At 35.5% G+C, this 25,857-nt stretch overlaps 1 protein-coding gene across 1 annotated transcript; it reads left to right on the top strand.

The window, feature by feature from the left end:
- The first annotated feature begins 1,241 nt into the window (after positions 1-1,241).
- On the top strand, positions 1,242-24,216 carry LOC111428372 (Acetylcholine esterase). The gene is made up of 6 exons (XM_023063864.2): positions 1,242-2,480; positions 18,086-18,228; positions 18,392-18,544; positions 19,386-19,549; positions 21,916-22,073; positions 24,004-24,216. Exons 1-6 carry the CDS (start codon positions 1,337-1,339, stop codon positions 24,132-24,134), a joined length of 1,893 nt encoding a protein of 630 aa, XP_022919632.1. The 5' UTR covers positions 1,242-1,336; the 3' UTR covers positions 24,135-24,216.
- The last annotated feature ends 1,641 nt before the right edge of the window (positions 24,217-25,857 follow it).

Consider the following 25,857-nt stretch of genomic DNA (forward strand, 5'->3'; position numbering starts at 1 on the left):
CTACTCTAGATAATTGTAGTAAATTATGTAGAACCTTCTCTGTCTGTTTGCTAATCCAGTTTTGCCATAGGTGCAGTGGGGTGAATTTATTTTCTTAAGAACCAGAAACTGCAGCCCTTTGAGACTACTCTTGTATTTAGAACGTTTTCTGCCTATTGATATCTCTAGATTTACTATATGAGCTGAGAGGTGAATTTTTAAATATACTTCGTTTTTAGTAGTAAACTTAGAATCTATTTCCTCAAGAATCAGAATTTGCAGTACGTTGAGACTACTCTAAATAATTGTTGTAGACCGTTTATGACTCATCCTGCATATTGACATATCTAGATTTCCTATATGAGCTGAGGGGTGAATTTTTAAATATACCTCGTTTTTAGTAGACACTTTGACACTACTCTAGATAATTATGGTAAATTATTTAGATCCTTTTCTGCCTGTTTGCAAATCCAGTTTTGCCATAGGAGCAGTGTGGTGAATTTTTGAGTATACCTTATTTTTAGTAGAATACAATAGAATATATTTCCTCAAAACCCAGAAACTGCAGCACTTTGATACTACACTAGATAACTTCTGTAGACCGTTTGTGACCCTTCCTGCCTATTGATATCTCTAGATTTCCTATATAAGAACTAGAAACTGTAGAACTTTGGGGCTTATTGACATCTTTTTGTTTTTTAACTACTTATCTGATCATAACTTTACGAATCTAAAATTAATGCATTTTGGAATTTCAATCTAACTTCAACCATACAATACTGTTGTTTTCAATATCGAAAAGAGAGAAAGCAAGATTTTCAGTAATCTTTATAGATAGTTGTTGATACTCTGCCAAAGTGTATAATATAAATCGTACTAAAATCAGGTTGTCGAAATGAAAAGTTGAAAGAATTTAATTCCGAATTTTTCAGTTGCCAAGAAAATTAATTTCTTAACACGTTTGAACAAATAAAACGTTTGAAAATATCTCGTTTCTTTTCTTGTTCGTTTGCAGTCGATTATTGTAGAGCAGAAGTAGAGTAAGAAATCGAAAAAAAAGGTAACGGCGTGTACGGTCTCGTCATCGGTCCGTGCCGAATCACTCGAAATCGCTAGACAGTGAGCTTGCGCGAGCTTTATCGTGTCGGCCATGGCACAGTCCTTCACAGTTCGCCGCCGCCTGCGACCGCTGCGCGCGACCTCGCTGCTCTATCTGGCGGATGTCGCGACGCGCGAGTGTTTTTGGCGCCGTTTCCGCCGATATGGAACTATAGGGTTTTTATAAACGTACAATCTATACAACATAATAATAATAAAAAAATAAACAAAATCAACTGTGAGAATTCCCGCCAAAAAAATGGTGCCAGCGATGCTTTTCGTGATCGCCGTTTGTGGAACCGTGAACGGGTATTCGTGGCCCAGCGAGGAGACCACCGCGAGACCTCAGCAGTCTCCTAAAGATCTTCATTTTGATCCTCTTGTTGTCGAAACGACCAGCGGTTTAGTACGCGGTTTTGCCAAAACGGTTCTTAGTAGGGAAGTACACGTTTTTACCGGAATACCGTTCGCGAAACCGCCTATTGAACAATTAAGATTTAGAAGACCGGTTCCAATCGATCCATGGCATGGGATACTCGATGCCACAAAATTGCCTAATTCTTGTTACCAAGAAAGGTACGAATATTTCCCGGGATTCGATGGCGAGGAAATGTGGAATCCCAACACAAACATTTCTGAAGATTGTTTGTATCTAAACATCTGGGTTCCGCAAAAATTACGAATAAGACACCACGCTGAGAAACCAACTCACGAACGCCAAAAAGTACCGATTTTAGTCTGGATTTATGGTGGCGGATACATGAGTGGTACATCAACTTTGGATATATACGACGCTGACATCGTTGCCGCAAGCAGTGACGTCATAGTTGCTTCCATGCAATATAGAGTTGGTGCATTCGGTTTTCTCTATTTAAACAAACATTTTGGACCAGGAAGTGAAGAAGCTCCGGGAAACATGGGTCTTTGGGACCAAGCGTTAGCAATACGATGGATTAAAGATAACGCTGCCGCTTTCGGTGGCGATCCAAACCTAATAACTTTATTCGGAGAATCTGCCGGGGGAGGATCGGTCAGCATCCATCTTCTAAGTCCCGTTACGAAAGGACTAGCTAAAAGAGGAATTTTACAATCGGGGACGATGAACGCACCGTGGAGTTATATGTCCGGGGAAAGAGCTCAACAAATCGGCCAAATCTTGGTTCAAGATTGCGGGTGTAACATCACGTTACTCAGCAGTAAACCTCATAAAGTCATGGATTGTATGAGAGCGGTTGATGCTAAAACCATTTCGGTACAACAATGGAATTCTTATTCGGGGATTTTGGGCTTTCCATCAACACCTACAATCGATGGAAATTTTCTTACGAAACATCCGATGGATATGTTGAAAGAAGGGGAATATGAAGACTTGGAGATTATGGTTGGAAGTAATCAGGATGAAGGTAAGAAACAAAAAAATTTAATAAAAATATTCTTCACGCTCAACTTCACAATTGAGTTTGGAACCATAAAGTAGCTCGGTGAATGTAATTATTAGACGTTTTAACCTTGGAATCAATTTAAGCGCATCCTGCTTACAACTCAAGATAAAATGACCTACAATAAACCATTAAGAAGAATTTAAGTAAGACGGAATAAATGTGTACTCCGAAAGACTAAAACTTTTAAACATACCTGTTGAATCAGTAATAACTCGGTGTAAACTTTTTTTATACCAACAAACGTGCGGCGAGATATAATCATATTGAGGTTCCTAAAAAACCTTTGCTTTGCCAATTTTAACCCGCACGCTTTAATTTTGGGTTGACGTAAAATGCTGCAGTTTCAAAAGAAATGTGTTTTTGAATGATGTCCTTGACACTTGATTTCCTTCAAAATCAGCTTTTATGGTTTTAAAATTGATATAACCTTCCGTGACCGTTTCTAATTATTATAAATCATCCTCTGCGGTAACAATCGTACATTTTTTTTCTTGGTGAACGAGGATCGCGTGTCCCTCTGACTTTATTACAGCTGGCGCTTTCGTTTATACGCGCGTTTATACAAATACGCGCCGCTTTATGGTACCCTTCCAATTATTTCTCCAACCAAAATAGATCATAAAAATAAAGAATAGCTCGCAAAAATAAACTGCCCTTTTATACTCCGCCCTTTAAAAAAATCCCATATAATTTATTTTTTTACATACTACCCTTACATTATAAAATGTAAAACGTAAAGTAACTGGGGTTGATATAAAATTGGTTAAACTCGCCGGTAAAACAGGTTGGTTTACGTGCGACCCTAAAAGCGTTAAGGTCGTATAAAACGCAAGATATTGTCCGTTAGGAAAGAGGTTACGGCGCGGTTTGAGTTTATATTGTCACAACGTGCTCACACACAGACCTAAAACTGTGTGTTCAGAGAGAACTCTGTGTTCGCGGCAAATCGATTTATGGAACAAACGTACGTCCTCGACGGAAATAAAAGGACACCCCCTTCGACATATCGACCCATGGAAAGGTAACAACTTGACAAGACGTTCGCGTCGAACCCGCAGCCGAATATAATTCAATCTTCGTTCGGATGGGTTTAGACAATGAACTCATAAACGGGAGAGTATAAGGTGGAGGTCAAATTAGTGGATCGTTAATGGTTCGCTTAATGTGTTGCTTTACAATGCCCTACGATGTAATGCCCTTTAACAATAACCTCGCGGGAACTTTAACCTGTTTATGCCCAAACATTAATCACCCCGAGAATATTTTATCTTGTATGTTATTGTATTACAACGATGTTTATGTATCCAATAACGTCATCTTTTACTTATGATCAACAAATTTTTAATGATTATTAACCGCATTAAAATATGTATAGTTAAACTGGCAATATACATATATAATTCATATTGAATACGCAAATATATGTAATTCATAATGGTTAAAAAGTGAAAATCACCAAAATATGAAAGTTGAATATTCCCGTTATTAGAGTAGGTTATAACTCAAAAACTAAAAGCGATAGAAAAAAATATTTTGTATAAATACTGTTTATTATGGATCCAGGAGACACAACCCATAACTACATTTAGCTTAATTGTAACATATTTTTAGTTAGAAACTTTAAATCCACAAAATATGAAAGTTCAATATTCTCGTTATTAGAGTAGATCATAACTCAAAAACTAAAAGTGATAGAAACACATAGTTTGCACAAAAAATGTTTATTATGGATCCAGAAGACATAATCCATAATCAGATTTAGCTTAATTGTAACAATTTTTTAGTTAGAAACTTTAAATCCACAAAATATGAAAGTTGAATATTCTCGTTATTAGAGTAGATCATAACTCAAAAACTAAAAGTGATAGAAACACATAGTTTGCACAAAAAATGTTTATTATGGATCCAAAAGACATAATCCATAATCAGATTTAGCTTAATTGTAACAATTTTTTAGTTAGAAACTTTAAATCCACAAAATATGAAAGTTGAATATTCTCGTTATTAGAGTAGATCATAACTCAAAAACTAAAAGTGATAGAAACACATAGTTTGCACAAAAAATGTTTATTATGGATCCAGAAGACATAATCCATAATCAGATTTAGCTTAATTGTAACAATTTTTTAGTTAGAAACTTTAAATCCACAAAATATGGAAGTTGAATATTCTCGTTATTAGAGTAGATCATAACTCAAAAACTAAAAGCGATAGAAAAAAATATTTTGTACGAAAAATTGTTTATTATGGACCCAGAAGACATAACCATGTTTAGCTTAATTATAACTGTTTTTTAGAAATTATAAATCACCAAAATGTTAAAGTTGTTGATTATCGTTACTAATTCGATCAAAACTGTAAAATCAAAGACACAAGATCCATTTATTTATAGATATTAATAATGATTTCTGTATCAAATTTTTAAAAGTATCTTAAAAGTTTTTTTTCTGAATATAATCTAGGAGTATCTATATTTGGAATCAAAACTAATTCACCATTCATAGAATCAATATATAGCAACTGACATCATCACATATGTAAATATTTTATTAAATTTTATCGACATGCATCATACAGAATATTAATTTTATGACGTTTTCGATCAGCGTCAGCCTTGTATTATACATTGACGTGCTTTGAGGGTGATCCAAATATGTAGTACATTTATTTGATTTTACTTTTAAGCTTCGAATTGCTTTGTTTCTAAACGATACTTCCTGTAATAAAGAAATAATTTAGTAATGTTGCCATCGATTGGCTATTTCTGTTCTGGGTGATGGGTTGGACTATAGATCGGTACGGTGACATCGGCAATTGGGCATCGATTCTGTGTGGAAAGGTCAAATTGTGAATATAAGCGAACGCGTGATGTATGTCTTTTTAATACAAGGGTACTCAGAAAAAATGATTTATGTATCGACCTAATTTTATTTTTTCATTTTCACTTTAAAGGACAACGTCGTTTCGTTAATCGTTAATCGACGCGCGACTTCTTAATTATCCATCGTGTCTTTAGGTCGAGTAGAGAACATTAAGGTGTCATAAGGCGAAATTTAAAAAAAAATCGGTAAAGATCAAGGTCATCTTTATTAATTAATAATACGTGAATGGGGGTGATAAAAGATTAAAAAGGAAACTAAATTTTCAAACTGGGGCAAAATATAATGTATTAATAAAACACCCGAACACAGTCCGTGACGGTGGTTAATTTTGGACGTTTCCGTGTGCAGACTGGTAAATCTTCGACATTTGTCATCGTCTGTCGTGGGAAATTGCCTTCGGTTTTCTAATAGCTTTCGTAAAGGCGGTCGATTAACATGAAAAATAATGGCTCGGTTGCCAACCGAACAATACAAGGTAATCATTCAACATTAATATCAAATTCTTTTAAGCCAAATAAAAAAACATCTTTGAACACAACAATAATTAATTATTTAAAATCAATTCATCAATAATTTTTTTATATATAAATCTATATATAATGGTGCATTTAACGGTGTGTTAGTTCGAATATTGGAAAGAAGACAACGGCAATTATCGAGTTTGCTGCGTGTTCATCACGCCAGGTCGCTGTGAATAAATTCGCTCGAGCATGCAACGTGGTTATTACACACATGCAACACAATTATCATCGGTACGTGTGTACGAGGGAGGCTTATCGACCTACCGGATCTAGCGTATACACGCGCGATTTCGCATAATCGCAACCGCCCAATTTGTAATAATTAGCAAACCTTATCGTAACCTAACATCGAAATGAATAACGAGAATCATCATTTATTCAATAATTAGTATGAATATTTTATTGTATCACTTTAAAAAAGATTCTTATCATAATTTATTTATTAAACTGGTCACATTTACCACCTCAGGTATTCTTGCAATGCTGGAATGTCTCTCAAGGGAGTTTTGACACCACTTCTGGTTAGCCAATGACTTGGGCAGACTTGTTTTTGAACTCTGGAGTACTCTGGAGACTTATGCCTGAAATTACTGGGTATTTGATAGTTGTAATTCCAGACTTGCTTTTAAAGTCTGGAGCATTATTAGAGTAATTCCAGACTTCGGTTTGAAATATGGCAGAAAGTTTTCAGAAATTTTCTTAAAATCTAGAGTGTGCCAGTGTAATGGGAGTCTAGAATCATATAAGTGCAATTAGAAATCTTACCTTGCAGTTTGCAATTCAGCCAAAACCTCTTTTTTGCTTTATAATGTTTGATCTGTCTTAATTAATCAGATCTGTCTTTGATGTTTTTGGCACCAATACAATTGCTATTACAATTAATTACAATAACTGTGCATAAATCAGTTCCCAACTAAATCAGTCTCAAGTTAAAGATGACAGTTTTTAAATGAATAATAAATTGGTATAATGGAAAGATACCATAGATTAAACTGTATTTAAATAACATAAGTGTATAGAGAATTTAGTAAAACAAGAATGGGAAATGTAGTGGGAGATAGATACGCGACCGGCGACGAAATGAAAGTATATTTTATTCATTTCCGGCCGCTATAAATCGGCCGGCGGATTCTTCGCCTAGAAATGCATTATTTACCGATACGCGCGCGCTCGGCGCCATCTGAATATCGGGCCTCGAAGATGGGGGATCCCCCCTTTGAAATTGAAAAATACACCCGAAAAAATACGTAAGAGGCCTATCAATAAAGGTGGCTCCGACGCCGCTCGTTCGCCTGTCTGCAATTTCTCTTCACCCACCTTCTGTATCCATATTTTATGAAGCTCTCTCTGTCGCTATCCTGCATTTTAAACGCGGAGAGTGCTTTGAATACTGTGATTAAACTACCACTAAAAGTTTTATCGTCAATAATCATCTACTAACCTCATCTCTCTCTTTTTCTCTATATTATATATATAATGAAAGAGCATCATAAAAACAAAAAGGATTGTGATTGTTTCTATCTTTTTTGTTTTAAAAGTACAGTTCTTTCAACTGACTATTTTAATTAGCAAGAAGGGAAGAAGTAATTTTAGATTCCGACACACTTTTGATCGTCACCAACCACCCTTTCCGTTGGAAAACGTTTGAAGTTGCCAACAAACTCTATTAGTGGATTTTGCCACGCTGCTTTCCTTAGTATTTTCGTTGAAAGAGCCGCAATCTCGAAGCCACGACGCTCCTTAATACCTCTCCCGCAATTAAATTAGATTCTTATTTCCCCCAATGGAAGGTTTGAATATAATGGGTGGTGGAATTAAAATGAAAAAGGAGAAAAAAATTTGTGAAGGAAATGAAGGATAATGAGAAAAATGAGTTTTTCTTCCTGGATTTCTTAGGAGATTTTTCCTCGTGGGGGGTAACGACCTAGTTTATTTTTCTGAATCCGATCGTTAAGAATTCCTTACATCATCGTCCGGTTAAATGATAAACTTTTCCACGATTGGCCATCGGGTTGGTTTTGGGGAGCGAAACTTTTAATTTGGTTTTCTCGGTCGTTTCTCAATTAACGCACGTCACTCTTCTTTTCTGTTTCATTCCAAGTTTTTCCATCCCATCACGCTCTGCGACATTTCCATTTCTTGATTACATTTTAAAAAATCTAATATTGTGCACACGTTTTACATTTTCATATTTGAAATGTATAAATCAATATCGGTTAATTAACTAAACTCAACTTATTAACGAGGACAATATTTAATGTGGCAAATTGGGATTTATTTTGGTATGAATCATAACCCAGGCTGGTTACCAATCATTACTCCATTCGATCGAACTTAATCCGATAACAATGTGGTACATTTTCGAACCCGAAACGTTGTATTTTGATAAAGCCTATAACGTATTCCGGTCAACAATGTTGGAATTTATTGTATTTAGCTTTTCAGGGTAACGCGTTTTAATAACGTTAATGTAGTCAACGAGTGCCACTACATTTCAACCGATTGTTATTTGATTTTTAAACAAAACATGAAAACCTGACTTGAAATTGGATCGAAAGGAAAATTTATTGAAAACTGAAATTGTAAACAAGTTATTGGAATTTTTGTTGTTGAAAATAAATCATGTTACCTTTCATGTTACATTTGTAACGATTCGAGCAAATTTCATGTTTCAAAATATCGCTTTATATTCGTTTATTATTGTTAACAAGAAACCAAAATTAATGTTAATCTGACGTTTGTTGGAAGTGTCATCAAAGAAAATTTTTTTCTTTGAAACGGAAAAGATTGAAGAAATGAAACTAGTTGAGGTTATAGAAGAATCTTTGAAGTTAGATTACACCAAATTTCAAGCTTCCAGAGTTAATAATTCATTTCTTATCCATTTTTAAAAATCAATTACATACTTAATTTGATGTTTTTTAAAAGTGAGGTTAAAAAGCATTTTTCTCCTAAACGGTTAAGATTAAAGAAATGAAACTTTTTGTGGTTATAAAGCAACGTTTTAAGTTAGATTACACCAAATTTCAAGCATCCAGAGTTAATAATGCATTTTTTATGTATTTTTAAAAATTACTTATTTAATATGACGATTTTTGAAAGTGAACAATAATAAATATATATTTTATTCTATTTGGCGAGTATTTGCAGCATGAAATATATGCCTAATTAACATATACATCATATCCTCTTCGTCTTCTCCAAAAACTATTTGGTGTTCCGCTGTGTCCTACTCATATTCCCATCGGGTTGCATTTCCTTTTCCAATGTTTTAGGGTTGAGTGGATCTTGAATATTGTGGGAGATTCCTGTTTGACACTTTTTGTAGATAAATATACAGTGTGAATTAATTATCGTATCCGACGTCATCATTGCAAGTATGTACCAATACCAATACTGTGATATTGATTGCATACTTGAAATGATGACGTCGGATGCGATAGTTATAATTAATTAACACAGTGTATATATTATTGTTAATACTGTAATAGTTAGAATGATTTTATAAAAGAAACTCATTACGAAACCGTATACATATAGTTTACACACAACTTAGTTGCTAGTTGCTTCCGGTCTTGACGATATTAGAGTAACTCTAAAGCGTAATTTCAACGTGAAATTGGCGGTGTCGTTGACAGCTCAACTACACGTAACGTTGAGCCAAGTAGAGAGCCACTAATGAACCGAGAACGGAGGGGCGCAATTAACCGGCTCGGTTACCGCCCCCAGGGGTCAAAACTGGATAATTTGGGCGCACTTTTCCTTCCCGCATCCCGTGTAAATCCATTTCAGAAACGGCGCAGAACAAACCTTGCCTCCCTAATGAACTTCTAAAGGACGTTTCGTAAACCCTAATTGTCTCTCAACCTCCAAGAAATTACTTACTACCCGTATTAATTGCGCAAAAGAGAATTATTCAAAATCTGTATTATAATTGTAATTAAATTCGTTCGATTCTTAAAAATCTACTTTAAGAAAAATCGGGGGTTCCCTGATGACATGCAAATTCTTTTTTTTTCTTTAAAATTCTCGCCCTGATTGCCTCCTTTTGAATACGTAAATAATTTAAATTGGCGAGAGAGAATAAGTTATCGTAAAAAAATCCAACGAATTTCGTCACAACATCGAAAAATCAAAGAATAAAACGGTTCGAGCTTTGGGAACACTGTGTTCCAGTACCTACAGACACTCAACCCGGTGCTCTTAAGGGGCTATGTCACTCGAGTTTGCCCAATTCAGCGCGCTGAATTTGAACAGCTCTCGTCACTGCGACTCGAATGTATCTATAATTAAGGACAAAGCACGTTGACGAACCGTTTTGTGTGGCCATTCCCATAGCTGGGAACGTCAGTAACGATTATTACCAAATTGACATACAAGTTGTGACAGGAACTTTACCTGAAACAAAACCATTCAATTTTAATTTTTATCAACTCTTTATTTTTATTATTTCAATAACAAATAAAAATAATTAAAATTAGATTTTATAGTTATCATTATTATTCTGTTTTCCACATACATACATAGATATAATCAGTTTAATATTCGAATAGTTAACATAGAACGACCAATCGAAAATGCAAATGTCCAATACGTTTCGAGCGTGAATAATAAGCTCGGGCTTGTACAGGAGGCCTTTGAGCTATCACCCGCAAATTGAAGTAAATAACCCGGTATCCATCCCCCCATCGGGGTATCACGTTCGTAGAACGCGGAGAAAGGGGTATATTCGAGGGGGTGGCTCGATTCTGGGAGGCGATAGCGGGCCACCGTAATTGCAGTCTCGGGATAATGAACGTGATTACAAATTTAGACTGTCTGAGATGTTGCGGCGATAAGCGATTAAAATTCCACGCGGCAATCATTTAAATTAATAAACCACCCATTTTCGAGATTGTGAAGATGTATCTCGAGATATTTCGGTATAAAACCTTTAAATCGTAATTAAGTTAAAAGCGTAATTATTATTAAAAAAATGTTTGTGGTGAATGATTTTTAGGGGTACCGAAAATATTGGGCGAGTACGCGGCGTGGTTCGATGATGTTTATCCCGGTTGATGGAAAATACACAATCTCGACCCCAAACTTCAAACCGACCCCGTTTAAAGCGTAAATTGTGTTTGTGGGGAATGTATAGGGTTGGGTTGGGAGGATTTAAATTAAATAAAATATTTACCGATATTTTATAAACATTTTTTATTTACTTTAAAGTTGTGTATATAATTAATAAAGCATCATTAATATGCGAAAGAAAGAAATGGGGTCAGAGTTAAAGAGATAAGGGAGTTGAGCGGAAGACGATCTTGAATTATTCAACACCAGGATTCAAGGCTAACAGGGATGAGTCGGTTCGGACAGAAGGAGTAGAAGCCTTCCTTAGACTTGGTAACAGACGGCAGCCCAGCTTCGGATTCAAGGACTACTAAATCCGGCCGCCGTCTTTTCCAAGATTTCTTACTCTTCGTCTCCTTTTATTTTTTTTTCTTTCACGATGACAGTTATGTAAATCTGTGACTTATTGCTTGGTGTGTGTAGGTTTTTGGGTGACGAGATTTATGCCGAGGGCGTGTTCGTAATGTGAAAATCCCGTCATTCGAATTTACGTTTTGGTTTTACGTTTAGGGTCACGTTACAAAGGGCTGCATGATTAAAATTATACTAAGCTTCCATGTGCGCAATTTGCGTTAATTATGGAGAGACCGGTATTGGCAGGTGGTTGTGCTCGCGGTGCTGAAATTGAAATTTAACGGCAAATTGAATCCGAATAACTGGCATTGCAAACCAGATCGGGTTTCCTCTACAATTACCTACAAATTATATCGAGAACTATAAATATTTCAAAAAAATCTTCTTTACAACATTTTGTAATCGATATTTATAAATAATTTCAATGCCTGTCAACTAAATTCAAGTCTATGTATTATTTCCAATAATTACTAATGGATCCAACTATATTGCTATATTCACATCAATGGAATACGGAATGAATGGAATTTGCTTTATGGAAACTAAGAGTATTAAAGTGGCTTTGATACATGCATCTATTCGTTATCTCACTCCATTTCGCCATATTAAGGGTTGTTGTAGAACTTAATATAAGGGTTATATTAATTGTATATGGTAAATACTTGATTTTTTAAATGAAACTTTTCTTGATATTAAGGAATGTTAGAAGTTAAGTTATACCAAATTTTTGAAATTAAATTTGAGACCTTTCCACACCAATAAGGACTGAAGAATAGTTAGATATAGAAGTAGAGCTGTTTGTTACGATCATCCAGCAAGCAGCATGGGAAAATACTCCTAGGATCAAAGCTAGAGTCAAGGGGAATAATTATCCCAAAGAAATTAGGGAATTGGTAACCAAAAAAAGGAAATTAAGAAGAAAGTGGCATCAAATAGTGGATAAAACAGCCATGAACAATGCTACCCAACAATTAAAGAGAATTAAATACATACATTAACTAATTACTCTTTGTGGAAAGCCACCAAATGTCTAAAATGACCTACCCTCCAAAACCCACCAATTAGAAAGGCAGATGAAACACCTAGAATTGATCTTCCAACTAAATGCAGGGGAAGACCCACAAAACTGGAATGAACCAAGATTCGAGAGGATATCGAGATTCCACTCCAAAAGATGATCAGGCGCGTGTCATAAATTTTATGATAACAGGTCCGTATTAAAGACATTTTTTTCTCGTTATCGTATCAGAAGTAAGAAATGAAATTTTTTGAGGTTACAACGGATCGTTTAAGGTTTTGTGCCAAATTTTAAGTCTACGGGGTTCTACTGGTTCGAATCGATTGGGATCATTATTTCAAATAACTTATTTCTATAAAAAAATGATATCGTTTATAAATTGGTATTGTGGAGAAAATAGGAGGAAATCCCAACTTCGCACTCGATTATGCAAATCGTTTTATCCACGGATACAATCGAGGCAGGATCGGACGCGATCGGTCGTCATCGAGACCCTTTCACGGATCGTTTGATTATATTGCGAAAAATTGTTTGTGAAAAACGTCAAGCTGTCGATGGGAAAGCGGTGGAATTCAATTGAATCAGACGCCGATAGGATAATGTTTAGCTTCGACGTGATTGTTTTTATTTGTGTTTGTCGTGCTGTCAAAGCATGTATCGACACGCTTCAATTAAATTTCACACGTTATAATAAATTTTTCCGACATAAAAAAAACGTGAAGGTTGATTCATGATTTAGAGAATTTTCTAACCGTACCATAGAAAAGTTTCGAAGGACACGGGGTGGCCTTAAAAATTCAGCGTTGAGAAATTTTTGAAAGTTTCTTTTTCGGGGGAATAGGCGAGAAAAGGGGCGGTTTGTTGAGGGACCAAGTGCTTTCCACGTAGCTTATTACGAGTTAAACGAAGGAAGGTTTGCCGGTCGAAATCCGGGACTTTCGCCCCGGCCTCGAATCAATATCAAGATTCCGGCTTGTCGTTTATTTCGGCCCGCCACCTGTACCTCGGCGACCTTGGAACCTAGGCCCCCGGACGCGGTAGCCTTGGCCCAAGCTTTTGACGCGCCGGCGCCGTCAACGTTCAAAACGTAGTAGTATAGTACTCGACAGCGAACGGACGTCGCGACGCTGTAATGTGACCGCGTTTATAGGCCACGACGCCGTAATTTTCTTACGTCACGAGAGATGCAAAATTTTTATTTCGACGTGTTCTGTTAATCGATCCCAAAACTTCCTTTAAATAAAATTCTTATATTACATATAAGAATACCAATAGAAGTAGATATTTATATCGTGTTATGACATTTTACTTTATAAAAGCGACGAAGCGAAAACGGCGCCGGAAATTGTCCGTTTTCGTAATGGTTATAATTCCGGCGCACGTGAGGGCATGTTTTATTAACGGGGGGCGGCGTCCCTCCCCTAATAACCTTGTTTAACATTTAACAGGGCGCCGGGTACAACGGGAAATTCACTCTGCTAACAGAGAATTTTTAATGAACCCCGCCGACCACCACCACGTCAATGACTCGAAAATTAACAAAACCTAAAATTATTTAAAATGAATAAAAATATATCAAAAAAAAGGTATTTTTATATAGAACTATTTCAAGAACCTTCTTTTGGACTAGAAATCTTTTTTCTTCTATTTATATTTTTCGTATTCATGCCGTGAGTTGTATACGAGAGTCGGACCCCCGTACGGATTTGACGTGGAATTCTATTTCGCGTAAAATAACATTTTTACCCAAGAGATTTCGCCATACGGGACACACGAACCCCCGTCGAATGACGTTCAAGTTCCGTACACTCACACACAGACACGTGTGCCCCCCTCCGCACGTGCTAACCGAGTTTACCCAAGTTTTGTACGACCCAACGACAAAGAGAAACTTTTACTGTACCCACCATCAGTTTCTGTTTACATCTGAATACGTTAAATTACTTTTTCTAACTTCTTTATAAATACATTTTAGAAGAATAGCGAAAAAGATTTATTTTAAACAAATCGGAGTATTTATTTCGCGTACTCATAAAATATCATTTTTCATACACCTTTCTATAAAACGATATGATTTTTACTTTCCCATATATATGAAGTATATAAAGAGAGGTACCGCAAAAGCAAGGATTCAACAGGCTTGTTGGGATCAACTGGGTCGCCACCGTACCGCGAATAACCATACGATTCTGTTTGAAACGATCAGACCACAATCATTAAACAGGAAGAGTGGAATAGCTAAACGGCGAAGAAATTGTCTTCTCTAAGCTTTATTTATGAAAATGAAGAAATAAGTTATGTATCAAACAAAACCTTAGAATGTGCTCTTTAAGATGGTATATTAGTTATTTATATTACAAGTGGGCTAGAAATATAATTACAGTACGAGTGTGGAGAATTTTATTGCACGACGAGGTCGTAGACCGAGTCGTGTAATCACACGAGTACTGTAATTATGCTCTAGCCCACGTGTGATATACAGCATTTTATCTACGACTGCTAAAAATTACTAAAAAATCACTTTCTTTAAAAAAGTCTATTTGACATTTATAAAAATATTTTGAAATGATTGTTGACAATTTTGAATTGTCAGTTTCAACAACATGTTTACTCATCTGGAATAAGTGTTTTGAAATGTAAAAACATAACAATTAATGTTTATAATAAATAGTATTGTTTCTCTGTAAGTAGATAGCACTTTTTCTTTTGTATTGTTGCTCGTTTCAATAAATTAAGTCTGTTCTGATAAGGCTAAAAATGCGTTACGTAATGAAACCAGTGCGGTAATGAACTTCATTACGTAACTCAAATCACCTCAAATGAGTGCGGTAATGATGACTTATCCAAGCAGTCGTAGATAAAATAATTTAATTACTTTTTCTTGAAAAACATACAAACTGCAAATTACAGATTCTAACCTCCCCAATTTATAACAAAAAATGATACATTTTTAAAAATTAGTCTTGACTTTATTTATGAATTTGAAGAAATGCTTAAAATGTACTCTTTAAGATGGTATATAACAATAACCTAAGTATTTCTCATGTAGATCTTCGCCAACCTAATAATAATGTTAATAACGGTAAATGGTTTTATAAACAATTTAAGAAAATCATATCTCAAGAACGAATTGAGACATAATGATAAAACAGACAATATTTGAAAGCAAATTTAATAAAGATTTAGTGTCCAATAAATAATTTCTTGCTTTTCATAAATTTCGTTGTTATGATTTTTTAAACCCAACTCTGCACATTTTGTTATTGTAAACTTCAAAAAGCAAACTTAAAAACTCGTATCTTAAGAACGAATTAAGATATAATGATAAAATATACAACATTTTAATGAAAAATTAATAAAGATTTAGTGTGCCATAAATAATTTCTTATTTTCCATAAACTTCGTTGCTATGATTTTTTAAACCCAACTCTGCACATTTTGTTATTGTAGATGAAAGATAGCAAACTAACAAATTCGTATCTCAAGAACGAATTGAGATATAATGATAAAGTAGACAACATTTTAAAGCAAATTTAATACGATTTTTTTTAAATATGTTTTTAAAATCAATTCATTTTTGTCATGTTTTTTTGAGATGATTATTTAAAAATCTCGCTTTATGAGATTTTACGTAGACTACAAAAAGGTCAACAATATAACTAGAAAGGATGCATATCTCCAGTCCTTTGTTAACAGAGAAATGCGTGATATTTACTTAGTTTGAATATTAAATTTGCTTTTCTAGAAGAACCTTTATATGTACCCCACTCGTATGTTATTGTCATCTTTGGTATTAGAAAAATGCAAAAACAATTTAGTTATATATACGACGAAATGTGATATTTATATAAAAACTGTTGAGCTAAGCTCGTTCGATTAATACTTGTATCGATCCACCGCTGTGGTAATTAAAAAACAAATTACAGCAAGGCCGAGCGTCCGATGCAACGCTCTTTCCCCCTATTTGCGAATCAAATTACGACGGAATGGTCGATCGTGTAAAAATGGTGAAGGCGCCGGGATTATTTTTTCCCTCTTTTTTAAAGCAAATCCTGTAACCATTAAAACCGTGATGCGTTTCTAATCCATTTTGCTTTTAACAGTTCTATGTTACTAAAACCGTTGCATCATTTTAATCTTCAATAATAGATCGACCATAATTGTTATCCGATTAGTAAGTTAGTGTGCGGTTAAAAGGTCAAGGTCGACTTCCGGTGTAGTAACCGGATAACCAACCTGAGGGTAACATTCGATGTAAATCAGCCGCGATCCAACGCCGGATATTTACAATTAATCAAGTCGTAGTAGTACTCGGTTTCGTTCCTGTCCGAATCGGCCGAGGGATTAACTGTTTGCGCGATTGATTTAGGTTTGGTTTGAGTCTGCTGTGTCGTGGACGGAATCCCGAAAACCGAGAAAGGCAGCGAGGCGGCGTCTCATATCGATTTCAATAAGAACCTAACCCGCTCCTACCATGTTCGTGGGCTTGAAGCTAATGGTCGGGAAGCCCCTTTGATTGCCTGTCGTCCACTACATTACCCCAATTAAGTTTTATGCGGTCCACAACCATATATATACGTGATCAGAAACTACAAGTATCTTAAACTTAAATATTTTCACAAAAAAAACTAATTTACCAATGTAAAATAAAAGCATAAAAAATTCATAAAATGCTTTTATTCTACGTATAAGTAGATGTCTTTGAAACCGAGATTACTTAAATGTGAATAAATGAGGATGGGGCTTAAATCGAGCTCAGGAAAGAAGGGGTCTTGATGATAAACGACGCCACTAAACGCAAAATTAAACGGGGAATCCCCATTTTCAGTCGGTGCTAACGTCGGCGTCGCTGCACCGCTTGAAAACGTTATTAACATCAAATAAACAACGATAAATTTAAACGTCTACTATCACTATATACAGTAAACGACGGCGTTGGTTTATATCTTGTTTTTGTTCTCTTTGTTGGGGCGTGAAAGGAACTACACCGGAAGCAAAGCTAACACCCCGCGGCTAGTTACAGCGAATAAAGACAACAGAGAAGCGTGGATTAAAAATAAACCGGGTATTGATTCGTATAAAGCGACCCAAACATGTCTTTAAAGGTCAAACATTACGCGTCTTAAAATCGATTTGTATTAAAACGTGTATTCAATATTCTTATTATCATCAAAAAGATATGCAAATTTTCCTTCAACTTTAAAAGTTTATATCTTATAAACTAAAAGTGCTATTGCAAAACGGATTAGATTATTGAAAAGAACACATATTTGTTACTAAATGGTGATAACTTTATAAATATTTTCCAAGAAATCGATTTTTCCCGAATTTTTTAAGTTTCAAAGAATTGGTGTGGAGACGCAAATTTTCCTTCAATTTTAAAAGTTGATATCTCAAAAACTAAACGTGATATTGCAAAGCGTGTTAGTTTATTGAAAAGAACACATATTTGTTACTAAATGGTGATAACTTTATAAATATTTTCCAAGAAATCGATTTTTTCCGAATTTTTTTAAGATTCATGGTCATTTCAAGGGGAGAAAATTTTTATCTCGAAACCAAAACGTTATTTTTCAAATTAAGTTTGTTCATCAAAAAGAAGATATTTTAATTGATAATTAAAAAACATCTCTAATAATTAAATTTAAAATTGTACGATTTCTTTTTAATTATTTTCAGGAACATATTTCATCCTATACGATTTCATCGAGTATTTCGAAAAAGACGGGCCAAGTTATCTTCAACGGGAGAAATATCACGAAATAATCAACACGATCTTCAGAAATATGACGGCTTTGGAACGAGACGCAATAGTATTTCAGGTATGTGTCAATCAATAGAAACGATAATATCGTCTGGAGATAAAATATTCTAGATATACCGAGCGGTTTATATTCTTTTATTTTTTTTATATTAGCATATTCCAATATTTTCAGATATTCTTAGTAATCTAACCAATTTTAATTTCTTTTCGTTATATTTCAGTATACTGATTGGGAACACGTAAACGATGGATATTTAAATCAAAGAATGATTGGAGATGTCGTCGGAGATTACTTCTTCATATGTCCTACGAATTTATTTGCCCAAGTCGCAGCCGAAAGAGGGATGAAGGTCTTTTACTACTACTTTACCCACGTAAGAAAATTTTATTTATTTATACATTTGTTATTTTTAAAAGTCGAAGTTAAAAACTTGGTTTATAAGTGCCATTACGAATGTATCAAAGTCGAGAGTTCAGATGATGACCTTTCAGCGCCGCGTGGGTTTTGATATGCACTTATCGATTTCATGCCGAGCTTTTACAGGACGTATTTCAAAATACACAAGTAGAAATGAATCGAAACGATTTTAATCAAAACAATTTTACTTTTTTTATGTGAAATTAAATATTTACCCTAGACGTATCGCATCGAGAAATTGATACATTACTGACGTCGTTTTTCCTCCCGTTAAACCGGACGTTTCGGTATAAAACTGTCTCGAAAACTTTAAGCTACTTAAACATTGACGGCTGATATACGGTCTGTCGATAACTTGGGCGGTACCCGTAAGTTGAAATATCGCCGATTTTATTGCACCTAAATGATTTACGGGCAACCACGAATCAATATGGATTCGTCGACTCTTCAAAACTAAACCAAGAAAATGTGTTCGTGGTTTCTAGCAATGTGGTGGTTTGTTACGGTCGATATCGTTTAACAGCTCTTTTTAGAATACGAATACGGTTGAGTTGAATGCACCAAACAATGAACTCATTTTTACTTATTTTACTTATTTCGTTTTTGTATCTCAAGAATGAATTGAGATATAATGATAAAATAGACAACATTTTAAAGCAAATTTAAGATTTAGTGTGCTATAAATAATTTCTTGCTTTCCATAAACTTGATTGTTATGATTTTTTCAACCCAATTCTGCACATTTTGTTACTTGTTATTGTTACATTATTTAAAAAGTTTTTTCTTTAATTTTACAGCGCACAAGCACGTCCTTATGGGGGGAATGGATGGGAGTGATGCACGGCGACGAGATAGAGTACGTGTTCGGACATCCACTGAATATGTCCCTGCAGTACAACTCGAGGGAACGCGAGCTCAGCTTGAAGATGATGCAAGTCTTCACACGTTTCGCAACGAACGGGTGAGTTATAGCGTTGCGAATGGGGTGGGGATTAGGCGATATAACCGTTGATAATTAGGTTTTACGGGGACTCTAAATTAAAGCTTTCGGACAATTCGCGGCGAACGGCCGTTTGCATAATGGACTGCACGGGCTCGCACACGTTCATATGCAAATTTGGCGGTGCGTCGTGTCGCCGCCATCTGCCGAGTGGCGAAATATGTTGCATTGTCCGGCTGGTGATTATGCGGGTTGAACCCCCCCGGATTTCCAACACCCTCCCCCGGAATGACCTAACGACGGGACCGGACATAAATATTCACTACCTGTTGCAGTTGCTAACTGAACGCATTGTTCAACTTCCGATAACATCGACCAATATTTAATAATTAAGTGTGTTAATCTTGTATTGTTGTGTTTCAATTAAGTTTCGGCATATTGTTAAATAATGTTGCAACTCACTAAATTACATTTAAAAAAGGAACACCTCGTAGGGTAACCCAGGCTTTATTCTTTCATCAATAACAACACGAGATAATTGGGTTCTATACTGATGTTGTTGGGAAGCCACACACATGCAATATGCTTGCCGGGTTGTATATCAATTCCTTAATTGTGTTTGGTGATTCGATGACACCAATAGAATCGGAGATGATAACAAAGGTCTATTATTGATTGCGTCCATTCATGTAAATAAAATAGAGATTGAAATGTGGCATACAATTCTGCATAAAATATCGATGCAAACGAATTCAGAGCACAACGGCACTCGCCCGACAGTTTTTTAGATCAATCTGTATAGATATAAATAATTCCACTCTCAAAAATGAATTTGATGTCCTGCCATTCATGACTCACAGTTTCTGGCTTGCTTTTAAGATCATTTTATCTTCTCTGTTATTCGGAAGGATTATTCCTCTATTCGAACACAACCCAACCTTACTCAATTCAACCCATTTTTTTTTATAGGAGACATTAGGAAATCTACTACACAGACACCCGTGTAAGTTCTTGTGTACTGTCTTTTGAAGTTTCTCAGACCCCGCTTTTCTCTCAATGATTGACATTTTCATTCAATAAATTACGGTTTCGTATTTGTAATCGTCTTCTGGATTTCGACATTACATAAACATAGGGAGTGTTTGTTAAAACTGGAGCTTTCAATTAAATTGATACCCTCCTTTATTGTCTTGGTGGTCACTCATACTCCATGGTGATGGTGCAAATACTCCTTGATTTTTTTACTATTTCTAGTGGTAACATTGAAGTTGGTATGATTAGATCTGAAGCTACATTGGTCATAACGCAACATTCTGTTTTCCATTGGTTTCCTTCAATATCATTCTGCCAATCGCTGCAGTATCATTATATTGAATATTTTATTTAAATAAAACATCAAAATAATGTCGAGACGTAAGTGGTAGAATTCGTGGATCGATGCACGTTGTGGGCGGACTTACGTTGCAATTAAAGTTCGACGCTTGCGACATGTTGATTTATGAAATTATATATTTAACTAGTTTAGAACGGCGCGGTGACGGTGGAGACGGCGGCGATGCAACTTATAATGGGCGGATTTCGCGATCTATTTATTATTGTGGCGTTTGCGCTCACGATTGTACTAAAGCTTGAGGGCACGGATGTCGTCGACAACGACGTCGCAGTCGACGGATTCGGTGTTGCGGTCTCTCCAGCAAACTCTGCACTAACAACGAAACTTTATGCCCGTCATTGTGAATTATCACGTCGTATTAACACGTCGTACTAATTAGGGTAATGACAAAAAATTTTAAATGCGCACATTCTTTTTGCCGTTACAGAAAGAGGTGCATTAGTACAAAGGCCGGAGATGTTTACAACAACAATCTGAAAGTATTCCTCGTAAAGTGGGTATGTTTACAGATCAACTTAACGAGACCTTTTTTGATATATAAACGTTTTAATCGTGGAAGTCTATTTAATCCGTACGTACTTCATTTAGGTGGGGAAGCGTGCAAAAACTCGATTGGAAAAAGACGAAAACAATTCGCTTCGGGGGTAGAGCGTGCTGGCTAAACGAATAATCCCGGCTGTTTATTCCGCGAGTAAAGGGCTTTAGCCCGGTATTCTTGCGATATAATCCGGATTAACAAACCTAATTACGTATTCCACGTAGCGTCACGTGACGGGAGCTAATTTCACCCCTAGGCTCGGAGGCGGTAACCCATTTGGACAGTCCTATTACCCTGTTATTACTCCGTTCAGTTCCGAAAGGGGGGAAGAAGAATTTTTCGGTTTTTATTTCATAAAATCTCTACGATTGTATTTGAGGAATCAAACTGCTCGGACCCGGAACCCTAAATCTAATAAAACCTTTCCGGATAACGATGTTCGCGTTATTGTTTCAGAAAACCGGTGACAGATGACGTCAATTGGCCCCTGTACACCAAAGACCATCCGCAATATTTCATCTTGAACGCGGACAAAAGTGGGATTGGAAAGGGACCGCGGGCGACAGCCTGCGCTTTCTGGAACGACTTCTTGCCGAAACTCCGTGATGGACAAGGTACGTACAATCGAAATTAATTCGATCGAAAATGCCGCCTGCGGGTAAACCTCGATCTGTTTCGATAACCCCCGGGGACAGATCGAACACGGGCACTTGAAATCGCTTGGGAATATTCAAATAAAACGGCACGGTTGTATTTGGGAAAACTTGAGACGACTCCCACACCGAACCCATAAATATTCTTCTCTCGTTGCGTTTTATTTATACCCTTCTTTATACTTTATCCTACTTCTTCGCAAAAGAAAAAGATTCTATCGACAAACCTTCAGCACCAACTTCACAGTTCACCTATTAAAACTTTTTCTATCCTCATAAAAACAAACATTAAATTACTAATAAAAATATTTTAAAGAAATAATAATCAAAATAATGAAAAGAACATTAACGAAAAAAGCAAGGGTAAGAAAAGAAATTTTCGAGAGAGAAGTGTTGAGTCTACGGCACCAGTTGAAAAGCGGCCTTTTGAATAGTTCACGGCGATGGCGCGATGCCGAGCACGTTTCGCAAGTCAGAAGGGAAACGGGTTCCCAAGGGAGCGATGGGGCCTTCATCGATCTACAGGAAGACATACACACGTGCCCCCCTCCCATGGATATATGTAAGTCGTTGCGTTTCATCGTTTATAAAAAGTACTCAAACGTTTTTATTTTATAAACTGAATATGAAAAGAAATCGTTTCGACATTCAATTCGTTATTCACAAACAAGATATAAATATTCCTCATCTCAAAAACTACAAAAGCGACTCAAGCTTTTGGGTTCTAAACACTGGGGAAGAGCTTAGAATCGAACGTCCATGTAGGATTGTTTACAAATGCAGAAGGTGTTAATACTATATAAATAAAAAAAAAATGGACATTGCCATAAACACGTGATCGAATGCGAGTTCTCCAAGTCTTAGACTGCAAGGAAAAGAGTTTGAGTGACCAGTTACAGGATAACGAAGAATACACAATACAAAACCACAATAAGGAAGGAGAATGCCGAAATTATCAAGAACTGGCAATACAAAAAATAAGGTCACCAACTTTTTACTTTCAGTTGAGAATTAGATGACGATCAGAAACAAGAAACTGTGGAACAGAAAGAGATGGGGAAGATCGTGATTAACTTATACACTTGAAAAGCTGTAGAAATCACGCCATGAATAACCTAACCCCAAGTTCTCCAAGATAAAGAGATAAATAGAAGTGATGAGAACAAAGAGTTCTAGATTAATGTTTTATCAGCTCCTAAAATTCTGAACAAAAAAAATTTGGAGCAACTATTACGCAACCTGAGTAGTATGCTTATAAGGATCATGTTGAAGCAAGTCGTGGAAAGACGACTCAACTCTAAATTTGTACCATAAATAATTAAATGGCAAATAAAATATGTTAATATTCCATTCCAACCTCAACGCCACTGCAGTTTCCTTTATTATCATACTGTTTTGATGCAACCCAACAAGCAATCTATTCTCTCGTAACTCCCTAAATCGTAATTATGACGCGAATAATTGAAGTTATCGCAACGACGGTGACGGCGAAGATGATGACGTGGATGCGACACGATTGGATGTAGAAAACTAATTGCGGAAGTTCTCGCTGAGGCGAAACTCATTACCGAGCGCGAGATAACAACTTTTTAATTCGATCTAAATCCATTATCGGCCTCACAGGAAATAAATTAATCTCGATCTGGTTTCAATCTTCTACGTTACTTTACTTAAAGGTACACTTTAAGTTACAAAGACGTCTCTACCACCATGACGTTATAATACTAGGTAGGTAATTTATGATGGTTGAAACTGCAAAGTTAGAACAATCGAGTCGGCAAAGTTCTTTGACAAAGACACATAAACTCGGTGATCGTCTTTCAAGTTTGTTGAAATTACGAAAACTTGGTTGTTTATTTTTCTAGGGTTGTTATTATTTTTTTTGTTATAGGTTCTGGAGAAACGCCTTGTGAAGCAAGTGTTGTAGGGGCAGTGGCGTCATCTTCGGGAAGTGTTTCAATCACGTACGGTAAACTCTGCGTAACCCTCTTAGCCTTAATACCAGCTTTAAGCATTTCGTAAGCCGATAACAGTGGCGACGAAAAAATAACACGATTTAGCTTGTAGTACGTAGGGCTATTTATACCGGAAACCAGATTTGAGCGGTATTAAGCTGTACCGGAAAGCTCAAAGAAAATTTAATAAAAATAAAATTAAGCAAAACGCTATAGATGGACCTCAATCCCGATGATAATGTAAAAATGGATTTAAAAAATTGTTAGAATGGATTCCGGACACTGTATTAAAATGCCCTTTTGATACACTGTCGACGACAATCATCAGAATACGATCATAACGACGATATTAAAAAAAATGAGGAAACAAACAGTTCTTATGTTAGTCTGTAGGCTGTGGCAGGGAAATTAAAAAAAAATGAGAGAAAGTAAGAAGCAGAAAAGAAGGTATTTGTGTCGATGTTTACCTTTTTAATCTTTAAAGCGTACGAAATATAACACATATCAATGCGAAAACGTGATATTGAGAAACATATCATTTTTAAAACCAAAGAATGATTTTCACAACCAAAGTAAAAATTAAAAAATATATATATGTATATAAAAAATGATATTGAGTATAGCTTTTTCCTTTTTTCCGTTTTATTCGGCACTTTTTTCTTTAAAAGAACCTTTTTGGATGTTGCATTTTTATAGAATTCACTTTAAAAATTAAAAAAAAGAGATCTCTTTAATGATAAATAAAGAAATACTAAAATGTGTTCTTTTAAAAAATCGAAGTGCCAAATGAAAACAACAACTAATTGAAGGGAAAATATTTTTTTGAAATCGTACAATTATTATTACCTTATTATACGAGAGTTGTAACAGTGCAAAAAAGTAAACAACCGTGTATACATATCAAATTAGCGTATAGTAAAAGAAGCATCACCTTGTATAACCTTTATGATATTAATATTAACAATTAATGGGCGCTGCGTGTCTGATGTGCTGCGTGAAAAAGAACAAGAATAAAAATAAAACTAGTTCTTGGTAGGTGTAGAACTTAACGTGTATATCTGTCCAACACCGTTCGCTTGTCAATTGTAAAGGTACAATAAATTCTAAAAAAAAAAAAATAATAAAACTAAAAAAAAAAGCTTCTCGCCTGATGAATACTTTCGCTGACAACGCAGGCGCTTCTGTTGTATTATTTCTTTTTTCGGTGGCGTAACGCGAGGAGCCATACACACAAAAAATACGAGACTTACACAAAAAGAAAGTAAAAAAATAAATTTCAAAAAATAAAGAAAAAATTAAAAAAAAAATTAAAATTAAAATAAACAAATCAGTGGTAGAGCTTTACCACCCCCCCATCTATATTGCCTAAAATTAGTTTAGTGCCTATACAATATACACTACTTTATACCTTTATATAGAGACTTGTACATGTTTAAAATTGAATAAGGGAATGATGATGATGATACTTCTGTGCAATTCCGTTTAAAAAGTGAAAACGATCTGCGTAAAAATCGTAGCTTTCCGTTTCTTCAAAATTGGACGTTAACGATAAAATGATGTCTGAGCAAGTAGTTTATAAGGCCTGATTAAAAAGAACGCGAAAAGAAAAAAAAGGATTAAGTGCAGGGTGATTTATGAGAATAAAACGTTTTTAAGTTGATTGGGGGGAACTTGTACTAAACTATTACTAAATTATTAATTTACTCTACTTCTTCTGTTATTATTAAAGAACCTTAAATGTCGACAATAGTGTTTAACCTTGAAGTATTATTGATTCAATCAAATTTACT

Source organism: Onthophagus taurus, chromosome 10, assembly GCF_036711975.1.
Source record: "Onthophagus taurus isolate NC chromosome 10, IU_Otau_3.0, whole genome shotgun sequence".
Classification (NCBI taxonomy): Eukaryota; Metazoa; Arthropoda; class Insecta; order Coleoptera; family Scarabaeidae; genus Onthophagus; species Onthophagus taurus.